The 25,000-nt window shown below is 54.5% G+C and overlaps 2 protein-coding genes across 2 annotated transcripts in view; both read right to left on the bottom strand.

Annotated features, from left to right (window-relative positions):
• LOC142922595 (uncharacterized) overlaps positions 1-15,573 on the bottom strand; it is a 16,592-nt gene extending 1,019 nt beyond the window's left edge. The window contains exons 1-3 of the mRNA XM_076063410.1: positions 15,527-15,573; positions 7,635-9,767; positions 382-433 (exon numbers count right to left, since the gene is read on the bottom strand). Of these exons, the coding sequence (XP_075919525.1) occupies positions 382-433; positions 7,635-9,767; positions 15,527-15,573 (2,232 nt within the window). The remainder of the gene's footprint in view (positions 1-381; positions 434-7,634; positions 9,768-15,526) is intronic.
• A 3,506-nt stretch (positions 15,574-19,079) lies between these two features.
• Positions 19,080-23,847, bottom strand: LOC142922594 (traf2 and NCK-interacting protein kinase-like). The gene is made up of 2 exons (XM_076063409.1): positions 23,662-23,847; positions 19,080-19,215 (listed from the first exon to the last, which is right to left on the bottom strand). The coding sequence occupies exons 1-2, from the start codon at positions 23,818-23,820 to the stop codon at positions 19,132-19,134; spliced, it is 243 nt and encodes an 80-aa protein (XP_075919524.1). The 5' UTR covers positions 23,821-23,847; the 3' UTR covers positions 19,080-19,131.
• Positions 23,848-25,000: the final 1,153 nt, after the last annotated feature.

Below are 25,000 nucleotides of genomic sequence, written 5' to 3'. Positions count from 1 at the left end.
AGTGGTGGTGAGTGTGCGTGAGTGGTGGTAAGTGTTGGTGAGTGGTGGGTGAGTGGTTGTAGGTGAGTGGTGGTGGTGAATGGTGGTGAGTGGTGGTGGTGAGTATGTGTGAGTGTAGGTGGGTGATTAGTTGTGGTGAGTAGTGGTGGTGAGTGTGTGTGAGTGGTGGTGAGTGTTGGTGAGTGGTGGGTGAGTGGTTGTAGGTGAGTAGTGGTGGTGAGTGTGTGTGAGTGGTGGTGGTGAGTATGCGTGAGTGTGGGTGGGTGATTAGTTGTGGTGAGTAGTGGTGGTGAGTGTGTGTGAGTGGTGGTGAGTGTTGGTGAGTGGTGGGTGAGTGGTTGTAGGTGAGTGGTGGTGGTGAGTGGTGGTGAGTAATCATACCATAGCTTGCTCAATCTTTTGATCGATGGACATTGCACCGAGTCCTGCCGATCTGAGAACCACAACCACCACCACAATCAACCACTACCACAACCACCACCACAACTACCACCACAACCAATCACAATCAATCAAAATCAACCACCATCACCACAACCACAATCAACCATGTTTAGTGACTACAACTACCATCGGTTATTTACAGAGACCCACAGACTCACACAGAGACCCACAGACTCACACAGAGACCCACAGACTCACACAGAGACCCACAGACTCACACAGAGACCCACAGACTCACGCAGAGACCCACAGACTCACACAGAGACCCACAGACTTACACAGAGACCCACAGACTCACACAGAGACCCACAGACTCACGCAGAGACCCACAGACTCATGCAGAGACCCACAGACTCACACAGAGACCCACATACTCACACAGAGACCCACAGACTCACACAGAGACTCACGCAGAGAGCCACAGACTCACACAGAGAGCCACAGACTCACACAGAGACCCACAGACTTACACAGAGACCCACAGACTCACACAGAGACCCACAGACTCACAGAGAGACCCACAGACTCACACAGAGACCCACAGACTTACACAGAGACCCACAGACTCACGCAGAGACCCACAGACTCACACAGAGACCCACAGACTTATACAGAGACCCACAGACTCACACAGAGACCCACAGACTCACACAGAGAGCCACAGACTCACACAGAGACTCACGCAGAGACCCATAGACTCACACAGAGACCCACAGACTCACACAGAGAACCACAGACAGCCTTCATAGGTGCTCGCTAACAGCACTTGCCCCTAAAGTCTGTTAAGGCTACACGGGGGATCTTTGTCTTTGTATGTCAGTGTGTATGTAATGAAGCGAGTGACTTTGAGTGTGTATGTATGTATGAGAGTGTGTATGAGAGTGTGTATGTATGTGTGTGTTTGTGTGTGTATGTGTGAGTATGTGTGTGTATGTGTGTGTGTATGTGTGTGTATGTATGTGTGTATATGTGTGTGTATGTGTGTGTATGTGTGTGTGTGTCTGTGCGTTGTGGGGAGCGGTAGTGTAGCGGTTAGCGCGCTGCGCTATGAACCCGGCGACACAGGTTCGATTCCCGCTCACGGCCAACACCAGTGACGATTATCTGAACCGTTCCCGGGCCTCCCCTAGGTCGACTCAGCTTCAAATGAGTACCTGGTGCGGTGTGTAAACATTGCCACTAGGGAGACAAAGGCGGTCGGGCGTGGTGCTGGCCACCCACCCCCTCGTGTACCGTTCCGGCCTTCATAGGTGCTCGCTAACAGCACTTGCCCCTACAGTCTGTTAAGGCTATATGGGGGATCTTTGTGTGCGTGCGTACGTGTGCGTGCGTACGTGTGCGTGCGTGCGTGTGCGTGCGTACGTGTGCGTGCGTACGTGTGCGTGCGTACGTGTGTGTGCGTACGTGTGTACCATCATTAGGGGAAAAAAGGTGATCCAATCTCCGACCCCCAGGAACAGGTTTGCAGATTTGCTGAGCATTTCTGTGAGGTCCTGGGGGAGGGAAAATCCCTCAGCCAGGAAAACATCGTGGCACAAAGTGAGGATGACCCTGCTGAGGCTGCGGTGCCTCAAATATTGGAAGAAGTCACCCCCTGTGAGTGGCTGGCTGAGGTGCCATCTGTTGAGGAAGTACTGAAGGCGATCCGGAGTCTGAGACCAGGAAAGGCAGCGGGCAGAGATGATCTCCCAAGCGAAATGCTGAGGGAGGGTGGCGTTTGTGCACAGACTGCCCTATATGACATCATAACAACGGTCTGGGCCGCTGGTGGTCCCCCTCTTTAAGAAGGGGGACCGCACAGACTGTAACAACTACAGGGGCATCTCACTCCTCAGTGTGCCGGGAAAGGTCCTGGCAAGGATTATTCAGGCACGCTGAGGAGAGGCTTGTGGAGCCCCAATGCGGTTTCAGGAAAGGGCGGTCCTGCACAGATGCCATATTTCCTTTCCGTCTGCTACAGCAGAGGTGTAGGGAATTCCAACAAGACCTACATCTCTGCTTTATTGACCTGGTCAAGGCCTATGATACCATCAGTAGGCCTGGGCTCTGGGTCGTTCTTCGTGCTTTTGGAGTACCTGACCCTCTGCTCACGATCATTAAGGACCTTCATGATGGTGAACGGGCCCGGGTATAACTACGTGGCCGGGAGTCAGAGCCATTCCCTGTACGCCTTGGGGTGCGACAGGGATGTCCTCTGGCTCACACATTATTTAACATCTATTTTGACCACGTAGTTCGTGAAGCCTTCAATAGCTGTACCGGGGGAATCTCCATATGGTACAGATATAATGGGAGGCTGATCGATGCCCGGGTGCGGTCAAGGGATGGCTCCCTATTGGTCAACCACGTTATGTATGCTGATGATTTGGTAATAGCTGCTCAGTCAGAGGAGGAGTTGGAGACGCTGCTGCTGAGACTGGAGCGTGCCACTAAGAGGTGAGGCCTTACCATCAGCCCCACCAAAACTAAGCACCTGCCTGGGTATTTTGTACCATCGGACACTCCACCCCCACAACTCCCAATCGGTGATGGGGCAGTTGTGGAGAGAGTGGAGAGTTTCCCATACCTGGGTAGTGTGCTTATGACTGGCTCCAGTTTAACAGCAGAGGTCTCACTCCGAATCAGTCGAGCGGCAATATATTTTCATCGGTTGCGTAACGCTGTGTGGAAGCTACCTGGTCTGTCGCTTCGCACTAAGCTTTAGGTCTTCTCGGCCACGGTCATTCCCTCCCTTCTCTACGCTTGCGAAACGTGGACCCCCCTAATGGAACATCTTCGCCGGTTAGAAACATTTAGGCTGGCCTGCCTACGATCCATCCTGGGTTTAACCAGACTGGATTGTGTGAGGAGCTCACAAATCCTTGAAAGATCTGGGCAAGGTCCCATCGGTGAGCTCCTCCGGCGGGCAAGGCTGCGATGGCTGGGTAATGTAGCCCGCATGCCCAGCCAACGCATGCCGAAACAGCTTTTGTTCGGCCGGATTGAGGGGGCTAAGCGGGCGCGGCACGGGCTAGAGAAGAGATGGAGTGATGTGGTACAGGCGGACGTGGAGCTGAGTGGACTTGCCGATGACTGGTACCAGCGGTGTCAAGATCGACCTCTGTGGAGGAGGCTCATGAAGGATGCTACTGGGCAGTTGGGGGTAGTCGCCCTCCAACAACAACGGAGGGCGGAGGAGCGACGCTCACAACAACGAGCGGAGCGCCGGGTGGCTAAAGCACAGCAGATTGGCACAGTAGGGGGCACAGGTGGTGCATCAGCCAGTCATCTCAGTCAGTCGACCCGTGGCACCTGGGTCTGCCCCGTGACCTCCTGCCAGCGGGCGTTCGACACTTCACGTGACCTCAGGGTGCACATAGCCTGGCACAAGCGTCGTGGTGACGTCACCGCCACTTAGTGGCGAATGGCGGTTGTTGTTGTTGTGTGTGTATATGTGTGTGTGTGTATGTATGTGTGTATGTATGCGTGTATGTGTGTGTGTATGCGTGTATGTATGCGTGTATGCGTGTATGTATGCGTGTGTGTGTATGTGTGTGTATGTGTGTTTGTATGTGTGTGTGTGTATGTGTGTATGTGTGTGTATGTAGTGTGTGTATGTAGTGTGTGTATTTGTGTGTATGTGTGTGTATGTGTGTGTGTGTCTGTGTGTAAGTGTGTGTGTAATGAAGTGAGTGATTGTGAGTGTGCGTATGTGTGTGTGTATATGTGTGTGTATTTGTGTGTGTGTAATGAAGTGAGTGATTGAGTGTGTATGTGTGTGTATGTGTGTGTATATGTGTGTGTATGTGTGTGTATGTGTGTGTGTGTATGTGTGTGTGTATGTGTGTGTGTATGTGTGTGTGTATGTGTGTGTGTATGTGTGTGTAATTAAGTGAGTGATTGTGAGTGTGTATGTGTGTGTATGTCTGTGTGTATGTGTGTGTGTAATGAAGTGCGTGATTGTGAGTGTGTATGTGTGTGTGTATGTGTGTATGTGTGTGTAATGAAGTGAGTGATTGTGAGTGTGTATGTGTGTGTGTATGTGTGTATGTGTGTGTGTGTAATGAAGTGAGTGATTGTGAGTGTGTATGTGTGTGTATGTGTGTGTATGTGTGTGTGTAATGAAGTGAGTGATTGTGAGTGTGTATGTGTGTGTATGTGTGTGTGTATGTGTGTGTGTGTAATGAAGTGAGTGATTGTGAGTGTGTATGTGTGTGTATATGTGTATGTGTGTGTGTAATGAAGTGAGTGATTGTGAGTTCTGGCCTCACCTCCCCGTGTAATTTCATCCCGACACAGGAGTTGGTGTTCAACGACTCACAACAACAACACTCACACACAGACACAGACAAAGCTCCCCCGTGTAGCCTCTACAGACTGCTGGGGCAAGTGCTGTTAGTAGCGAGTAGCAGCAGCTATGAAGGTAGACACAGACAAAGGTCCCCCGTGTAGCCTCTACAGACTGTAGGGGCAAGTGCTGTTAGTAGCGAGTAGCAGCAGCAGCTATGAAGGTAGACACAGACAAAGGTCCCCCGTGTAGCCTCTACAGACTGCTGGGGCAAGTGCTGTTAGTAGCGAGTAGCAGCACCTATGAAGGTAGACACAGACAAAGATCCCCCGTGTAGCCTCTACAGACTGCTGGGGCAAGTGCTGTTAGTAGCGACTAGCAGCACCTATGAAGGTAGACACAGACAAAGATCCCCCGTCCAGCCTGTAACAGACTGTAGGGGCAAGTGCTGTTAAGCGAGCACCGCCTATGAAGGCTACCGGCACTGTGGCACACGAGGGGGTGGGTGGCTACCAGCACCACGCCCGGCCGCCTTTGTCTCCCCCAGTGGCGATGTTCACACACACACACACTGTGTCTCTGTGATAGTGTGCCAGTGTGTTTCACAAGCGTGCTGTGAAAGCCTCCTTGTTTGCATTTGGCTGGCAGGCTTGCACGCTGACACACACACGCGTACACACTCACCCACCTACTCACTCACCTACTCACTCATCCACTCATTCATTCACCCATCCACTCATTCACTCACCCACTTACTCATCCACTCATTCACTCACCAACCTACTCACCCATCCACTCATTTATTCACCTATCCACTCATTCACTCACCCATCCACTCATTCACTCACCCACCTACTCACTCATCCACTCATTCACTCACCCACCTACTCATTCACTCACCCACCTACTCACCCATCCACTCATTCACTCACCTATCCACTCATTCACTCACCCACCTACTCATTCACTCACCCACCAACTCACACATCATCCACACTCACCCACCTTCTAACTCACCTACTCATTCACTCACCCCCCTCTTTCACCAACTCACTCACCCACACTCACCAACTCACTCACCCACACTCACCAACTCACTCACCCACACTCACCAACTCACTCACCCACTCATTCACCCCTCTCTCACCAACTCACTCACCCACACTGACCAACTCACTCACCCACACTCACCAACTCACTCACCCACACTCACCAACTCACTCACCCACACTCACCAACTCACTCACCCACACTCACCAACTCACTCACCCACACTCACAAACTCACTCACCAACTCACTCACTAACTCACCCACCCCCTCTCTCACCAACTCACTCACCCACACTCACCCACCAACTCACCCCTCCACCCCATCACTCACCAACTCACCCACCAACTCACTCACCAACTCACCCACCAACTCACCCCTCCACCCCACCACTCACCAACTCACCCACCAACTCACTCACCAACTTACCCACCAACTCACTCACCCACCAACTCACCCCTCCACCCCGTCAGTCACCAACTCATTCACCAACTCACCCACAAACTCACCCACCCACACTCAGCAACTCACTCACCAACTCACTCACCCACCCACACTCACCAATTCACCCACCAACTCACCCACCAACTCACCCCTCCACCCCGTTACTCACCAAATCACCCACCAACTCACTCGCCAACTCACTCACCAATTCACCCACCCACACTCACCAACTCACCCACCAACTCACCCACCAACTCACCCACCAACTCACCCACCAACTCACTCACCAACTCACCCACCAAATCACTCACCAACTCACTCACCAACTCACCCACCAACTCACCCACCAACTCACTCACCAACTCACCCACCAACTCACCCCTCCACCCCGTCACTCACCAACTCACCCACCAACTCACCTACAAACTCACTCGCCAACTCACTCACCAATTCACCCACCCACACTCACCAACTCACCCACCAACTCACCCACCAACTCACCCACCAACTCACCCCTCCACCCCGTCACTCACCAACTCACCCACCAAATCACCCACCAACTCACCCACCAACTCACCCACCAACTCATTCACCAACTCACCCACCAACTCACCCACCAACTCACCCACCAACTCACCCACCAACTCACCCACCAACTCACTCACCAACTCACCCACCCACTCACCCCTCCACCCCGTCACTCACCAACTCACCCACCAACTCACTCACCAACTCACCCACCAACTCACTCACCAACTCACCCACCAACTCACTCACCAACTCACCCACCAACTCACCCACCAACTCACCCACCAACTCACCCACCAACTCACTCACCAACTCACCCACCAACTCACTCACCAACTCACTCACCAACTCACCCACCAACTCACCCACCAACTCACTCACCAACTCACCCACCAACTCACCCACCAACTCACTCACCAACTCACTCACCCACACTCACCAACTCACTCACCAACTCACTCACCAACTCACCCACCAACTCACTCACCAACTCACTCACCAACTCACCCACCAACTCACCAACTCACTCACCAACTCACTCACCAACTCACTCACCAACTCACCCACCAACTCACCCACCAACTCACCCACCAACTCACCCACCAACTCACCCACCAACTCACCCACCAACTCACTCACCAACTCACCCACCAACTCACCCACCAACTCACTCACCAACTCACCCACCAACTCACCCACCAACTCACTCACCAACTCACTCACCAACTCACCCACTCAATCACCAACTCACTCACCAACTCACTCACCAACTCACCCACCAACTCACTCACCAACTCACCCACCAACTCACCCACCAACTCACCCACCAACTCACCCACCAAATCACCCACCAACTCACTCACCAACTCACTCACCAACTCACCCACTCACTCACCAACTCACCGGGGTTCGGCTTGCCTGGCTCCGCGAGGGGACCGCAGACCCCCGAGTGTTGCCGGGGGTGACGAGGGGGCCCCAGACCCCCCAGGGAACACAAACCCCTCGCTGGGGGTCCCGGACCCCCCAGGGAACACAAACACCTCGCTGGGGGTCCCCTTCAGCTGCAGCGGGGCAGGGCGGCGCCTCTGGCTCAGGGTCCCCTTGGCGAGGGGGTCCAGGGTCCCCTTGACGAGGGGGTCCAGGGTCCCCTTGACGAGGGGGTCCAGGGTCCCCTTGACGAGGGGGTCCAAGGTCCCCTTGACGAGGGGGTCCAGGGTCTCCTTGACGAGGGGGTCCAGGGTCCCCTTGGCGAGGGGGTCCAGGGTCCACTTGGCGAGGGGGTCCAGGGTCCCCTTGACGAGGGGGTCCAGGGTCCCCTTAGCGAGGGGGTCCTGGGTCCCCTTGGTAAGGGGGTCCTGGGTCCCCTTAGCGAGAGGGTCCAGGGTCCCCTTGGCGAGGGGGTCCAGGGTCCCCTTGACGAGGGGGTTCAGGGTCCCCTTGGCGAGGCGGTCCAGGGTCCCCTTGGCGAGGGGGTCCAGGGTCCCCTTGGCGAGGGGGTCCTGGGTCCCCTTGGTGAGGGGGTCACAGAGACCCCAGCGGGGTCCAGGGGGGGGCTGTGAGGGATATGGGGGGAGGGGACAGGGATAGCTGATGATGATGATGCAGCTGATGATGATGATGTTCATGTAGCCGATGATGATGTTCATGTAGCCGATGATGATGTTGATGTAGCCGATGATGATGTTCATGTAGCTGATGATGATGTAGCTGATGGTGATGTTGTAGCTGATGGTGATGTTGTAGCTGATGATGATGTTGTAGCTGATGGTGATGATGATGCAGATGATGATGATGATGTAGCTGATGATGATGTTGTAGCTGATGGTGATGTTGTAGCTGATGATGATGTTGTAGCTGATGGTGATGATGATGCAGATGATGATGATGTTGTAGCTGATGATGATGTTGTAGCTGATGATGATGTAGCTGATGATGTAGCTGATGATGATGATGATGTAGCTGATGATGTTGTAGCTGATGATGATGATGTAGCTGATGATGATGTAGCTGATGATGATGCAGCTGATGATGATGTAGCTGATGATGATGTAGCTGAAGATGATGATGTAGCTGATGGTGATGTTGTAGCTGATGATGATGATGTAGCTGATGATGATGATGTAGCTGATGGTGATGTTGTAGCTGATGATGATGTTGTAGCTGCTGGTGATGTTGTAGCTGATGGTGATGATGATGCAGATGATGATGATGATGTAGCTGATGATGATGTTGTAGCTGATGGTGATGTTGTAGCTTATGATGATGTTGTAGCTGATGGTGATGATGATGCAGATGATGTTGTAGCTGATGATGTTGTAGCTGATGATGTTGTAGCTGATGATGATGTTGTAGCTGATGATGATGTAGCTGATAATGTAGCTGATGATGATGTAGCTGATGATGATGATGTTGTAGCTGATGATGATGTAGCTGATGATGATGTAGCTGATGATGATGCAGCTGATGATGATGTAGCTGATGATGATGATGTAGCTGAAGATGATGATGTAGCTGATGGTGACGTTGTAGCTGATGATGACGATGTAGCTGATGATGACGTTGTAGCTGATGATGACGATGCAGCTGATGATGTAGCTGATGATGATGTTGTAGCTGATGATGATGCAGCTGATGATGATGCAGCTGATGATGATGTTGTAGCTGATGATGATGCAGCTGATGATGTAGCTGATGATGTAGCTGATCATGATGATGTAGCTGATCATGATGATGTAGCTGATCATGATGATGTAGCTGATCATGATGATGTAGCTGATCATGATGATGTAGCTGATGATGATGTAGCTGATGATGATGATGTAGCTGATGATGTAGCAGATGATGATGTAGCAGCTGATGATGATGTAGCTGATGATGATGATGTAGCTGATGATGTAGCTGATGATGATGCTGATGATGTAGCTGATGATGATGTAGCTGATGATGATGTAGCTGATAATGATGCAGCTTATGATGTAGCTGATGATGATGATGTAGCTGATGATGATGCTGATGATGTAGCTGATGATGATGCAGCTGATGATGTAGCTGATGATGATATTGTAGCTGGTGATGTTGTAGATGATGATGATGCAGCTGATGATGATGTAGCTAATGATGATGTAGCTAATGATGATGATGTAGCTGATGATAATGATGATGTAGCTGATGATGATGTAGCTGATGATGTAGCTGATGATGATGCAGCTGATGATGATGCAGCTGATGATGTAGCTGATGATGATGCAGCTGATGATGTAGCTGATGATGATGATGTAGCTGATGATGATGATGTAGCTGATGATGATGATGTAGCTGATGATGATGCAGCTGATGATGATGCAGCTGATGATGTAGCTGATGATGTAGCTGATGATGATGCAGCTGATGCTGATGATGTAGCTGATGATGATGTTGTAGCTGATGATGATGTAGCTGATGATGATGCAGCTGATGATGATGATGATGTAGCTGATGATGTAGCTGATGATGATGATGCAGCTGATGATGATGATGTAGCTGATGATGTAGCTGATGATGATGTTGATGATGTAGCTGATGATGATGCAGCTGATGATGTAGCTGATGATGATGCAGCTAATGATGATGATGATGCAGCTGATGATGATGAAGCTGATGATGATGTAGCTGATGATGATGATGTAGCTGATAATGCAGGTGATTGATGTTGTAGCTGATGATGATGTTGTAGCTGATGATGTAGCTGATGATGATGTAGCTGATAATGTAGGTGATTGATGTTGTAGCTGATGATGATGATGATGTAGCTGATGATGATGATGTAGCTGGTGATGTAGCTAATAATGATGATGATGTAGCTGATGATGATGTAGCTCATAATGTAGGTGATAATGTTGTAGCTGATGATGATGTTGTGGCTGATGATGATGTTGTAGCTGGTGATGATGATGTTGTAGCTGGCGATGATGATGCCGTGGCTGATATGGGAGTTGCAGTGGTTATGGAAGTTGTTGTCGTGGTGGTTGATGTGGTGGTGGTTGTTGAGGTTGTTGTTGAAGTGGTGGTGGTTGTTGAGGTTGTTGTTGAAGTGGTGGTGGTTGTTGAGGTTGTTGCTGAAGTGGTGGTGGTTGTTGAGGTCGTTGTTGAAGTGGTGGTGGTGGTGGTTGTTGAGGTTGTTGTTGAAGTGGTGGTGGTTGTTGAGGTTGTTGTTGAAGTGGTGGTGGTTGTTGAGGTTGTTGTTGAAGTGGTGGTGGTTGTTGAGGTTGTTGTTGAAGTGGTGGTGGTTGTTGAGGTTGTTGTTGAAGTGGTGGTGGTTGTTGAGGTTGTTGTTGAAGTGGTGGTGGTTGTTGTGGTTGTTGTTGAAGTGGTGGTGGTTGGTGTGGTTGTTGTTGAAGTGGTGGTGGTTGTTGTGGTTGTTGTTGAAGTGGTGGTGGTTGTTGAGGTTGTTGTTGAAGTGGTGGTGGTTGTTGAGGTTGTTGTTGAAGTGGTGGTGGTGGTTGTTGAGGTTTTTGTTGAAGTGGTGGTGGTTGAGGTTGTTGTTGAAGTGGTGGTGGTTGTTGTGGTTGTTGTTGAAGTGGTGGTGGTTGTTGAGGTTGTTGTTGAAGTGGTGGTTGTTGAGGTTGTTGTTGAAGTGGTGGTGGTTGTTGAGGTTGTTGTTGAAGTGGTGGTGGTTGTTGAGGTTGTTGTTGAAGTGGTGGTGGTTGTTGAGGTTGTTGTTGAAGTGGTGGTGGATGTTGAGGTTGTTGTTGAAGTGGTGGTGGTTGTTGAGGTTGTTGTTGAAGTGGTGGTGGTTGTTGAGGTTGTTGTTGAAGTGGTGGTGGTTGTTGAGGTTGTTGTTGAAGTGGTGGTGGTTGTTGAGGTTGTTGCTGAAGTGGTGGTGGTTGTTGAGGTTGTTGTTGAAGTGGTGGTGGTTGTTGAGGTTGTTGCTGAAGTGGTGTTGGTTGTTGTGGTTGTTGTTGAAGTGGTGGTGGTTGTTGAGGTTGTTGTTGAAGTGGTGGTGGTTGTTGAGGTTGTTGTTGAAGTGGTGGTGGTGGTTGTTGAGGTTGTTGTTGAAGTGGTGGTTGTTGAGGTTGTTGTTGAAGTGGTGGTGGTTGTTGAAGTTGTTGTTGAAGTGGTGGTTGTTGTTTAAGTGGTGGTGGTTGTTGAGGTTGTTGTTGAAGTGGTGGTGGTTGTTGAGGTTGTTGTTGAAGTGGTGGTTGTTGAGGTTGTTGTTGAAGTGGTGGTGGTTGTTGAGGTTGTTGTTGAAGTGGTGGTGGTTGTTGAGGTTGTTGTTGAAGTGGTGGTGGTTGTTGAGGTTGTTGTTGAAGTGGTGGTGGTTGTTGAGGTTGTTGTTGAAGTGGTGGTGGTTGTTGAGGTTGTTGTTGAAGTGGTGGTGGTTGTGAGGTTTGTTGCTGAAGTGGTGGTGGTTGTTGAGGTTGTTGTTGAAGTGGTGGTGGTTGTTGAGGTTGTTGCTGAAGTGGTGTTGGTTGTTGTGGTTGTTGTTGAAGTGGTGGTTGTTGAGGTTTTTGCTGAAGTGGTGGTGGTTGGTGAGGTTGTTGTTGAAGTGGTGGTGGTTGTTGAGGTTGTTGTTGAAGTGGTGGTGGTTGTTGAGGTTGTTGCTGAAGTGGTGGTGGTTGTTGAGGTTGTTGTTGAAGTGGTGGTGGTTGTTGAGGTTGTTGTTGAAGTGGTGGTTGTTGAGGTGTTGTTGAAGTGGTGGTGGTTGTTGTGGTTGTTGTTGTTGAAGTGGTGGTGGTTGTTGAGGTTTTTGCTGAAGTGGTGGTGGTTGTTGAGGTTGTTGTTGAAGTGATTGTGGAGGTTGATGTTGAAGTGGTTGTTGAGGTTGTTGTTGAAGGTTGTGGTGGTTGTTGTCGTGGTGGTTGTCGTGGTGGTGGTTGTTGTGGTGGTTGTGGTGGTTGTTGTGGTGGTTGTGGTGGTGGTTGTGCCTCTTTCTCGCTGAACTCCACGCACGCCCACCGCCCTCTCCTCCCCGTGGTTGTTGTTGTTGTTGTTGCTGCTGTGGTTGTTGTTGCTGCTGTTGTGGTTGTTGTTGTTGTTGTTGTCGAGTCGAGGCGAACGACGCGGAAGAGGCGAGCTGACGAGGTGTGGGGGGCAGCCGCCGGGAGGTCTCCCACGACCCCTCCCCTCATCATCATCATCAGCTGATGATGATGATGACGATCAGCAGCAGCTGATGATGATAACAATGGTGGTGGACCACGTGGTGATGGTGGTGGTGGTGGACCACGTGGTGGTGGTGGTGGACCACGTGGTGATGGTGGTGGTGGATCACGTTGTGATGGTGGTGGTGGATCACGTGGTGATGGTGGTGGTGGACCACGTGGTGATGGTGGTGGTGGACCACGTGGTGATGGTGGTGGTGGACCACGTGGTGATGGTGGTGGTGGACCACGTGGTGATGGAGGTGGATCACGTGGTGATGGTGATGGTGGAACACGTGGTGATGGTGGAACACGTGGTGATGGTGGTGGTGGTGGACCACGTGGTGGTGGTGGAACACGTGGTGATGGTGGTGGACCACGTGGTGATGGTGGAACACGTGGTGATGGTGGTGGACCACGTGGTGGTGGACCAGGTGGTGAGCACGTGACACGGACAGACAGCGAAAGACGTGGATCCCGTGCGAGTCGAGAGAGAGTTGAGTTGTGGCTCGCTGCGCTCAGCAGGCAGGGTGGGTGGGTGGCTGGGGGGGGTAGTCGCCACCCACCAGGGGGTGGGTGGGGGTGGTGGGGGGTAGTGGGTGGTGGGGGTGGTGGGTGGGTCGGGGTGTAATTATGGACACGGCCAATTAGCGGGCAGCCAATCGGCGTGCGGATCAATTTCATTCATGACGTCTCTGGCCCTGTGTGTACCACGTGTTCATCTCTCTCTCGCTGTGATTCATATCAACACCGTGGTCTTATCCACTGCTGGATGAGGATCATCAATGTGACGATGATGACGTCACTAGCCCTGTGTGTACCACGTGTTCATCTCTCTCTCGCTGTGATTCATATCAACACCCGTGGTCTTATCCACTGCTGGATGAGGATCATCAATGTGACGATGATGATGACGTACCTGTGTGTACCACGTGTTCATCTCTCTCGCTGTGATTCATATCAACACCGTGGTCTTATCCACTGCTGGATGAGGATCATCAATGTGATGACGATGACGTCACTAGCCCTGTGTGTACCACGTGTTCATCTCTCTCGCTGTGATTCATAACACCACCGTGGTCTGCGTGTGTGAGTGTGCGCGTGTGTGTGTGCCTGTGTGTGCGCGTGTGAGTGTGCGTGTGAGTGTGCGTACTCATTCGAGGCCGAGTCGACCTAGGGGAGGCCCGGAACCACGTTCCGGATAGTCGTCATTGGTGGTGTTGGTGGCCGTGAGCGGGAATCGAACTCAGGACGCGGGTCGTAGCGCGGCGTAACGCAAACCACTACCACTCACTCACTCACCCACTCTCACTCACTCTCTCTCACTCACTCACCCACTCTCTCACTCACTCACCCACTCTCTCACTCACCCACCCACTCTCTAACTCACCCACCCACTCTCTCACTCACTCACCCACTCACTCACTCACCCACTCTCTCACTCACCCACCCACCCACTCTCTCACTCACCCACTCTCTCACTCACCCACTCTCTCACTCACCCACTCACTCACTCACCCACTCTCTCACTCACTCACCCACCCACTCACCCACCCACTCTCTCACCCACCCACCCACTCTCTCACCCACTCATTCACCCACTCTCTCACTCACCCACTCACTCACTCACCCACCCACTCTCTCACTCACCCACCCACCTACTCTCTCACTCACCCACTCACTCACCCACCCACTCTCTCACTCACCCACTCACTCACTCACCCACTCTCTCACTCGCTCACTCACCCACCCGCTCACTCCCCACTCTCTCACTCACCCACCCACTCACCCACCCACCACTCACCACCCACCACCACTCACCTACCCATCCACTCTCACTCTTACACTCACCCACTACCACTCACTCACCCACTCTCACCCACCCATCCACCCACCCACACTCTCATTTACCCACCCACCCCCACTCTCTCACCCACCCACTACCGCTCACCCACCCACTCTCCCTCACCCATCCACTCTCTCACTCATCCACCCACCCACTACCACTCACCCACCCACTAACACTCACTCACCCACCCACTACCACTCACCCACCCACTCTCACCCACCCACTCTCACTCACCCATCCACCCACCCACTCTCACTCACCCATCCACCCACTCTCACTTACCCACCCACTACCACTCTCACCCACCCACCCACCCACTCCCACTCTCACCCACCCACCCACTACCACTCTCACACCCACTACCTCTCACCCACCCACCCACTCTCACCCACCCCACCCCCACCCTCTCACCCACTCTCTCACACACCCATCCATCCACCCACCCACTCTTACTCATCCATCCATCCACCCACCCTCTCTCACCCACCCTCACCCTGTTTGTGAGTCCCCATGTCACCCTCCTCCACCTCCTCCACCACCTCCTCGTCTTCCTCCTCCACCACCACCTCCTCCACCACCTCCTCCACCACCTCCTCCACCTCCACCACCACCTCCTCCTCGTCTTCCTCCTCCACCTCCTCCTCCTCCACCTCCTCCACCACCTCCTCCTCGTCTTCCTCCTCCACCACCTCCTCCACCACCTCCTCCACCTCCACCACCTCCTCCTCGTCTTCCTCCTCCTCCACCACCACCTCCGTCACCTCCTCCTCCACCACCTCCACCACCTCCTCCACCTCCTCCTCGTCTCCCTCCTCCTCCACCACCACCTCATCGACCCGGGGCCTGAGCCCATGCCCTCAGTGTCTCCGGCCATCGTGAACTTTGGTGAGCGTGCGAGTGAACACTCAGGGGAGACTGGTATCCAACTTACACTGGTACCCTTGTAGACATTATTATTATCATCATCATTTAACATCGTCGTCATCATTAACATCATCATCATTTAACATCGTCGTCATCATTAACATCGTCATCATCATTAACATCGTTAACATCATCATCATTAACATCGCTAACATCGTCATCATCATTAACATCGTTAACATCATCATCATTAACATCATCATCGGCTCAAGGTATCCTAAACACGCAATGTCCGGTCAAGAACCCACACCCACGGATAACGGAATGAGGTGAGGGGCACGGGTTGAGGGGCACGGGGTGATGGGCACGGGGTGAGGGGCACGGGTTGAGGGGCACGGGTTGAGGGGCACGGGGTGAGGGCACGGGTTGAGGGGCACGGGTTGAGGGCACGGGTTGAGGGCACGGGTTGAGGGCACGGGTTGAGGGGCACGGGGTGAGGGGCACTGGGTGAGGGGCACGGGTTGAGGGGCACGGGGTGAGGGGCACGGGGTGAGGGGCACGGGGTGAGGGGCACGGGGTGAAGGGCACGGGTTGAGGGGCACGGGGTGAAGGGCACGGGTTGAGGGGCACGGGGTGAGGGGCACGGGGCGAAGGGCACGGGTTGAGGGGCACGGGGTGAGGGGCACGGGGTGAAGGGCACGGGTTGAGGGGCACGGGTTGAGGGCACGGGGTGAGGGGCACTGGGTGAGCGGCACGGGTTGAGGGCACGGGTTGAGGGCACGGGGTGAGGGGCACGGGGTGAGGGGCACGGGGTGAGGGGCACGGGGTGAGGGGCACGGGGTGAGGGGCACGGGGTGATGGGTACGGGTTGAGGGCACGGGGTGAGGGCACGGGGTGAGGTTCAAGGGGTGAGGGCATGGGGTGAGGGCACGGGGTGAGGGCACGGGGTAAGGGGCACGGGGTGAGGGGCACGGGTTGAGGGGCACAGGGTGAGGGGCACGGGTTGAGGGGTGTGTAGTGTGTGTAGTGTGTGTGTAGTGTGTGTGTGTAGTGTGTGTGTAGTGTGTGTGTGTGGTGTTTGTGTGTAGTGTGTGTAGTGTGTAAAGTGTGTGTGTGTAGTGTGTGTGTAGTGTGTGTGTAGAGTGTGTGTAGAGTGTGTGTGTAGTGTGTGAGTAGTGTGTGTGTAGTGTGTGTAGTGTATGTGTAGTGTGTGTGTGTAGTGTGTGTAGTGTAGTGTGTGTAGTGTAGTGTGTGTGTATAGTGTGTGTGTAGTGTGTGTGTAGTGTGTGTGTGTAGTGTGTGTGTAGTGTGTGTGTATAGTGTGTGTGTAGTGTGTGTGTATGGTGTGTGTATGGTGTGTGTATAGTGTGTGTGTAGTGTGTGTGTGTAGTGTGTGTTTAGTGTGTGTGTAGTGTGTGTGTAGTGTGTGTGTGTAGTATGTGTAGTGTGTGTGTAGTGCGTGTGTGTGAGTAGTGTGTGTGTAGTGTGTGTGTATAGTGTGTGTGTAGTGTGTGTAGTGTGTGTGTGTAGTGTGTGTTGTGTGTGTGTGTATAGTGTGTGTGTATAGTGTGTGTGTAGTGTGTGTGTGTATAGTGTGTGTGTAGTGTGTGTGTGTATAGTGTGTGTGTAGTGTGTGTGTATAGTGTGTATAGTGTGTGTGTGTAGTGTGTGTGTATGGTGTGTATAGTGTGTGTATAGTGTGTGTGTAGTGTGTGTGTGTAGTGTGTGTTTAGTGTGTGTGTAGTGTGTGTGTAGTGTGTGTATGTAGTGTGTGTGTGTAGTATGTGTAGTGCGTGTGTAGTGTGTGTGTAGTGTGTGTGTGTGAGACTAGTGTGTGTGTGACTAGTGTGTGTGTGTGTGTATAGTGTGTGTGTGTGAGTAGTGTGTGTGAGTAGTGTGTGTGTGTATAGTGTGTGTGTAGTGTGTGTAGTGTGTGTGTGTAGCGTGTGTGTGTAGTGTGTGTAGTGTGTGTGTGTAGTGTGTGTAGTGTATGTGTGTATAGTGTGTATAATGTGTGTAGTGTGTGTAGTGTGTGTGTAGTGTGTGTGTGTAGTGTGTGTGTAGTGTGTGTGTAGTGTGTGTGTGTAGTGTGTGTGTGTGTATAGTGTGTGTAGTGTGTGTGTAGTGTGTGTGTAGTGTGTGTAAAGTGTGTGTGTAGTGTGTGTATAGTGTGTGTGTAGTGTGTGTGTATAGTGTGTGTATATGTGTGTGTGTGTGTGTGGTGTGTGTGTAGTGTGTGTGTGTAGTGTTTGTGTGTAGTGTTTGTGTGTAGTGTTTGTGTGTAGTGTGTGTAGTGTGTGTGTGTAGTGTGTGTAGTGTAGTATGTGTGTGTAGTGTGTATAGTGTGTGTGTGTAGTGTGTGTAGTGTGTGTGTGGTGTGTGTGTAGTGTGTAGTGTGTGTGTGTAGTGTGTGTGTAGTGTGTGAGTAGTGTGTGTATGGTGTGTGTGTGAAGTGTGTGTGTAGTGTGTGTGTGTAGTGTTGTGTACACACAAATGGGGGGAGGGGGCTCAGTGTGGTGAGGATGAGGTTGGTGGGTTGGTGAGAGGGGTGAGTGTTAGACGGGGTGGGCGAAAGGGAGGGTGAGGGTTAGTGGTGAGCAGGGTGAGGCACAGGCGAGTGAGTGGGTGGGTGAGTAGGTGAGGAGTATGTGGGTGAGTGAGTGGGTGAGTGGGTGGGTGAGGATTAGGTAGGTGAGTGGGTGGATGAGTGGGTGATGAGTGGGTGGGTGAGTGGGTGAGGGTTATGTGGGTGAGTGAGTGGGTGAGTGGGTGAGGATTAGGTAGGTAGGTGGGTGAGTGGGTGAGGATTAGGTGGGTGAGGATTATGTGGGTGAGTGGGTGGGTGAGGATTAGGTAGGTGAGTGGGTGGGTGAGTGGGTGGGTGAGTGGGTGAGGATTAGGTAGGTGGGTGGGTGAGTGGGTGGGTGAGTGGGTGGGTGAGTGGGTGGGGAGGGGGAGGGGAGGGGGAGGGGAGGGGGAGGGAGGGAGGGGGGGAGGGGGGGAGGGAGGAGGGGAGGGGAGGAGGGGGAGGGAGGAGGGGAGGGGAGGGGAGGAGGGAGGGGGGAGGGGAGGAGGGAGGAGGGAGAGGGGGAGGAGGAGGAGGAGGAGGGGAGAGGGGGGAGGTGGAGGGGGAGGGGAGGGGAGGGGAGGGAGGAGGGGAGGGGAGGAGGGGGGGCTCAGAGTTTGGCTCAAAAACGGCAAACGCCTGGGGAATTTGGGGGCGCGGTGGGGGGGGCGCGGTGGGGAGAGTTTAGGGGGGGGGGGCGGGGCGGGGGGGTGAGCTGGTGAGAAGGGGGAGGGGGTGACGGGGGCACGCAAAGGGGGTTCGAGGGGGTAAAGTCGGGGGGGTCCCATAAACACGCCCCCCCGCCCCCCACGTGACGACGCCAACTCAGTGTATTTTACATCTCTCGCTCGGGGGGGGGAGGGGCTGGAGGCCCAGGAGCCACGCCCCCTCCCCCTGGCCCCGCCCCACTCCTCCCTCCACCCACTTCCCTCGGACAAGGGGTGTAGCCCCTCCCCACTCGCCCCGCCCCCTCCCCACTCGCCCCGCCCCCCCCACCACTCTTCACCAGTTCATGATGGACGTCCTGTTGAGCGTCATGAAGTAAACTTGGCTACTGCCCCCCGATCGGACCGACGCGAAGAACACCTGGAGGGAGGAGGGGGGAAGGGGGGCACGCGATCGTCACACGTGTCTAGGGGGTGTCTAGGGGGTGTCTAGGGGGTGTGTCTAGGGGGTGTCTAGGGGGTGTGTCTAGGGGGTGTCTAGGGGGTGTGTCTAGGGGGTGTCTAGGGGGGTGTGTAGGGGGTGTCTAGGGGGTGTCTAGGGGTGTCTAGGGGGTGTCTAGGGGGTGTCTAGGGGTGTCTAGGGGGTGTCTAGGGGGTGTCTAGGGGTGTCTAGGGGGTGTCTAGGGTGTCTAGGGGTGTCTAGGGGGTGTCTAGGGGGTGTCTAGGGGTGTCTAGGGGTGTCTAGGGGTGTGTCTAGGGGGTGTCTAGGGTGTGTCTAGGGGGTGTCTAGGGGGTGTCTAGGGGTGTCTAGGGGGTGTCTAGGGGGTGTCTAGGGGGTGTCTAGGGGGTGTCTAGGGGGTGTCTAGGGGGTGTCTAGGGGGTGTCTAGGGGGTGTCTAGGGGGTGTCTAGGGGGTGTCTAGGGGTGTCTAGGAGTGTCTAGGGGTGTGTCTAGGGGGTGTCTAGGGTGTGTCTAGGGGTGTCTAGGGGGTGTCTAGGGGGTGTCTAGGGGTGTGTCTAGGGGGGTGTCTAGGGGGTGTCTAGGGGGTGTCTAGTGGGTGTCTAGTGGGTGTCTAGGGGTGTGTAGGGGGGTGTGTAGGGGGGTGTGTAGGGGTGTCTAGGGGTGTCTAGGGGGTGTCTAGGGGGTGTGTCTAGGGGGTGTCTAGGGGGGTGTGTAGGGGGTGTGTAGGGGGTGTGTAGGGGGTGTCTAGGGGGTGTCTAGGGGGTGTCTAGGGGTGTCTAGGGGGTGTCTAGGGGGTGTGTCTAGGGGGTGTGTCTAGGGGGTGTCTAGGGGGGTGTGTAGGGGTGTCTAGGGGGTGTCTAGTGGGTGTCTAGGGGGTGTTTAGGGTGTGTCTAGGGGGGGTGTCTAGGGGGGGTGTCTAGGGGTGTCTAGGGGGTGTCTAGGGGTGTCTAGGGGGTGTCTAGGGGGGTGTGTAGGGGGTGTCTAGGGGTGTCTAGGGGGTGTGTAGGGGATGTCTAGGGGGTGTCTAGGGGGTGTTTAGGGGGTGTTTAGGGTGTGTCTAGGGGTGTCTAGGGGGTGTGTCTAGGGGGGGTTGTCTAGGTGTGTCTAGGGGTGTGTCTAGGGGTGTCTAGGGGTGTCTAGGGGGTGTCTAGGGGGTGTCTAGGGGGTGTGTCTAGGGGGGGTGTCTAGGGGGTGTCTAGGGGGTGTCTAGGGGTGTCTAGGGGGTGTGTCTAGGGGGTGTGTCTAGGTGTGTCTAGGGGTGTGTCTAGGGGTGTCTAGGGGGTGTCTAGGGGGTGTCTAGGGGTGTCTAGGGGGTGTCTAGGGGTGTCTAGGGGGTGTCTAGGGGGTGTCTAGGGGGTGTGTCTAGGGGGGGTGTCTAGGGGTGTCTAGGGGGTGTCTAGGGGGTGTCTAGGAGTGTCTAGGGGGTGTCTAGGGGTGTCTATGTGGGTGTCTAGGGGGTGTCTAGGGGGTGTCTAGGGGGTGTCTAGGGGTGTCTAGGGGGTGTCTAGGGGGTGTCTAGGGGTGTCTAGGGGTGTGTCTAGGGGTGTGTCTAGGGGTGAGTCTAGGGGTGTGTCTAGGGGGTGTCTAGGGGTGTCTAGGGGTGTCTAGGAGTGTCTAGGGGTGTGTCTAGGGGGTGTCTAGGGTGTGTCTAGGGGGTGTCTAGGGGGTGTCTAGGGGGTGTCTAGGAGGTGTGTAGGGGGTGTCTAGGGGGTGTCTAGGGGTGTCTAGGGGTGTCTAGGGGGGTGTCTAGGGGGTGTCTAGGGGGTGTCTAGGGGTGTCTAGGGGTGTCTAGGGGTGTCTAGGGGGTGTCTAGGGGTGTCTAGGGGTGTCTCGTTGGTGTCTAGGGGGTGTCTAGGGGTGTCTAGGAGGTGTCTAGGGGTGTCTAGGGGGTGTCTAGGGGGTGTCTAGCTAGGGGGTGTCTAGCTAGGGGGTGTCTAGGGGGTGTCTAGCTAGGGGGTCTAGGGGTGTCTAGGGGGTGTCTAGGGGGTGTCTAGGGGTGTCTAGGGGGTGTCTAGGGGGTGTCTAGGGGTGTCTAGGGGTATCTAGGGGGTGTCTAGGGGTGTCTAGGGGGTGTCTAGGGGTGTCTAGGGGGTGTCTAGGGGTGTGTCTAGGGGTGTCTAGGGGGTGTCTAGGGGGTGTCTAGGGGGTGTCTAGGGGTGTCTAGGGGGTGTCTAGGGGGTGTGTCTAGGGGTGTCTAGGGGGTCTGTCTAGGGGTGTCTAGGGGGTGTCAAGGGGGTGTGTCTAGGGGTGTGTCTAGGGGGTGTCTAGGGGTGTCTAGGGGGTGTCTAGGGGGTGTCTAGGGTGTCTAGGGGTGTCTAGGGGGTGTCTAGGGGTGTCTAGGGGGGTGTCTAGGGGGGTGTCTAGGGGTGTCTAGGGGGTGTCTAGGGGGGTGTGTAGGGGGTATCTAGGGGTGTGTAGGGGGTGTCCTAGGGGGTGTCTAGGGGGTGTCTAGGGGGTGTCTAGGGGTGTCTAGGGGGTGTCTAGGGGTGTCTAGGGGTGTGTCTAGGGTGTGTCTAGGGGGTGTCTAGGGGGTGTCTAGGGGTGTCTAGGGGGTGTCTAGGGGTGTCTAGGGGGTGTCTAGGGGGTGTCTAGGGGTGTCTAGGGGGTGTGTCTAGGGGTGTCTAGGGGGTGTCTAGGGGTGTCTAGGGGGTGTCTAGGGGTGTCTAGGGGGTGTCTAGGGGGGTGTCTAGGGGGTGTCTAGGGGGTGTCTGGGGGTGTCTAGGGGGTGTCTATGGGTGTCTAGGGGTGTCTAGGGGTGTCTAGGGGTGTCTAGGGGTGTCTAGGGGGTGTCTAGCTAGGGGGTGTCTAGGGGGTGTCTAGCTAGGGGGTGTCTAGCTAGGGGGTGTCTAGCTAGGGGGTGTCTAGCTAGGGAGTGTCTAGCTAGGGGGTGTCTAGCTAGGGGGTGTCTAGCTAGGGGGTGTCTAGCTAGGGGGGTGTCTAGCTAGGGGGTGTCTAGCTAGGGGGTGTCTAGCTAGGGGGTGTCTAGCTAGGGGGTGTCTAGCTAGGGGGGTGTCTAGGGGGTGTCTAGCTAGGGGGTGTCTAGTTAGGTGGGTGTCTAGCTAGGGGGTGTCTAGCTAGGGCTAGGGGGTGTCTAGCTAGGGGGTGTCTAGCTAGGGGGTGTCTAGCTAGGGGGTGTCTAGCTAGGGGGTGTCTAGCTAGGGGGTGTCTAGCTAGGGGGTGTCTAGCTAGGGGGGTGTCTAGCTAGGGGGTGTCTAGGGGGTGTCTAGCTAGGGGGTGTCTAGCTAGGGGGTGTCTAGCTAGGGGGTGTCTAGCTAGGGGGTGTCTAGGGGGTGTCTAGCTAGGGGGTGCCTAGGGGGTGTCTAGCTAGGGGTGTCTAGGGGGTGTCTAGCTAGGGGGTGTCTAGGGGGTGTCTAGCTAGGGGGTGTCTAGGGGGTGTCTAGCTAGGGGGGTGTCTAGCTAGGGGGTGTCTAGGGGGTGTCTAGCTAGGGGGGTGTCTAGCTAGGGGGGTGTCTAGCTACGGGGTGTCTAGCTAGGGGGTGTCTAGCTAGGGGGGTGTCTAGCTAGGGGGGTGTCTAGCTAGGGGGTGTCTAGCTAGGGGTGTCTAGCTAGGGGGTGTCTAGTGTCTAGGGGGTGTCTAGCTAGGGGGTGTCTAGCTAGGGGGTGTCTAGCTAGGGGGTGTCTAGCTAGGGGGTGTCTAGCTAGGGGGTGTCTAGCTAGGGGTGTCTAGGGGGTGTCTAGCTAGGGGGTGTCTAGCTAGGGGGTGTCTAGGGGTGTCTAGCTAGGGGGTGTCTAGCTAGGGGGTGTCTAGGGGTGTCTAGCTAGGGGGTGTCTATGGGGTGTCTAGCTAGGGGGTGTCTAGCTAGGGGGTGTCTAGCTAGGGGGTGTCTAGGGGGTGTCTAGCTAGGGGGTGTCTAGCTAGGGGGTGTCTAGGGGGTGTCTAGCTAGGGGGTGTCTAGGGGGTGTCTAGCTAGGGGGTGTCTAGCTAGGGGGTATCTAGCCTAGGGGGTGTCTAGCTAGGGGGTGTCTAGCTAGGGGGTGTCTAGGGGGTGTCTAGCTAGGGGGTGTCTAGGGGGTGTCTAGCTAGGGGGTGTCTAGCTAGGGGGTATGTTTAGCTAGGGGGTGTCTAGCTAGGGGGTGTCTGTCTAGGGGGTGTCTAGCTAGGGGGTGTCTGTCTAGGGGGTGTCTAGCTAGGGGGTGTCTAGGGGGTGTCTAGCTAGGGGTGTCTAGGGGTGTCTAGCTAGGGGGTGTCTAGGGGGTGTCTAGCTAGGGGTGTCTAGGGGGTGTCTAGCTAGGGGGTGTCTAGGGGGTGTCTAGCTAGGGGGTGTCTAGCTAGGGGTGTCTAGCTAGGGGGTGTCTAGCTAGGGGGTGTCTAGCTAGGGGGTGTCTAGCTAGGGGGTGTCTAGCTAGGGGGTGTCTAGGGGGTGTCTAGCTAGGGGGTATCTCACCTTGTCATTCCTCTCACACAGGAACTTGAGGCGCTGGGCACGCTTGTGCATGAACACTCCGTCCAGGTGTCCCGTCTCCACCGAGCGGATCTCGATCGCCTTCTCACCCCAGCCCATGATCTGGCTCGAGTGGATGTACGCTGCGGGGTACCACACCATCACCGCAACACCATCACCATCACCATAACACCATCACCATCACCGCAACACACCATCATCATCACCGCAACACCATCACCATCACCGCAACACCATCACCGCAACACACCAACACCATCACCATCACCATAACACCATCACCATCACCGCAACACCATCACCATCACCGCAACACCATCACCATCACCGCAACACCATCACCATCACCGCAACACCATCACCATCACCGCAACACCATCACCATCACCGCAACACCATCACCATCACCGCAACACCATCACCATCACCGCAACACCATCACCATCACCGCAACACCATCACCATCACCGCAACACCATCACCATCACCGCAACACACCATCACCGCAACACCATCACCATCACCGTAACACCATCACCATCACCGCAACACACCATCACCGCAACACCATCACCATCACCGCAACACCATCACCATCACCGCAACACACCATCTCCGCAACACCATCACCATCACCGCAACACCATCACCATCACCGCAACACACCAACACCATCACCATCACCGCAACACCATCACCATCACCGCAACACCATCACCATCACCGCAACACACCAACACCATCACCATCACCGCAACACTATCACCATCACGCCATCACCGCAACACCATCACCATAACACCATCACCATCACCACAACACCATCACCATCACCGCAACACCATCACCATCACACCATCACCATAACACCATCACCGCAACACTATCACCATCACGCCATCACCGCAACACCATCACCATCACAGCATCACCGCAACACCATCACCATAACACCATCACCGCAACACCATCACCATCACCGCAACACCATCACCATCACACCATCACCGCAACACCATCACCATAACACCATCACCGCAACACCATCACACCATCAACGCAACACCATCACCATCACCGCAAAACACCATCACCGCAACACCATCACCATCACACCATCACCACAACACCATCGCCATCACCGCAACACCATCACCATCACACCATCACCACAACACCATCACCATCACCGCAACACCATCACCATCACCGCAACACCATCACCGCAACACCATCACCATCACCGCAACACCATCACCGCAACACCATCACCATCACACCATCACCGCAACACCATCACCATCACCGCAACACCATCACC

The sequence above is a fragment of the Petromyzon marinus genome, unplaced genomic scaffold (assembly GCF_048934315.1).
Source record: "Petromyzon marinus isolate PM22_M1 ecotype Great Lakes invasive population unplaced genomic scaffold, UKy_Petmar_22M1.pri1.0 PM_Scaffold_113, whole genome shotgun sequence".
Taxonomy (NCBI): Eukaryota; Metazoa; Chordata; class Hyperoartia; order Petromyzontiformes; family Petromyzontidae; genus Petromyzon; species Petromyzon marinus.
The sequence above is the reverse complement of the archived record's forward strand: the minus strand, read 5'-3'. Positions and strand labels throughout refer to the sequence as shown.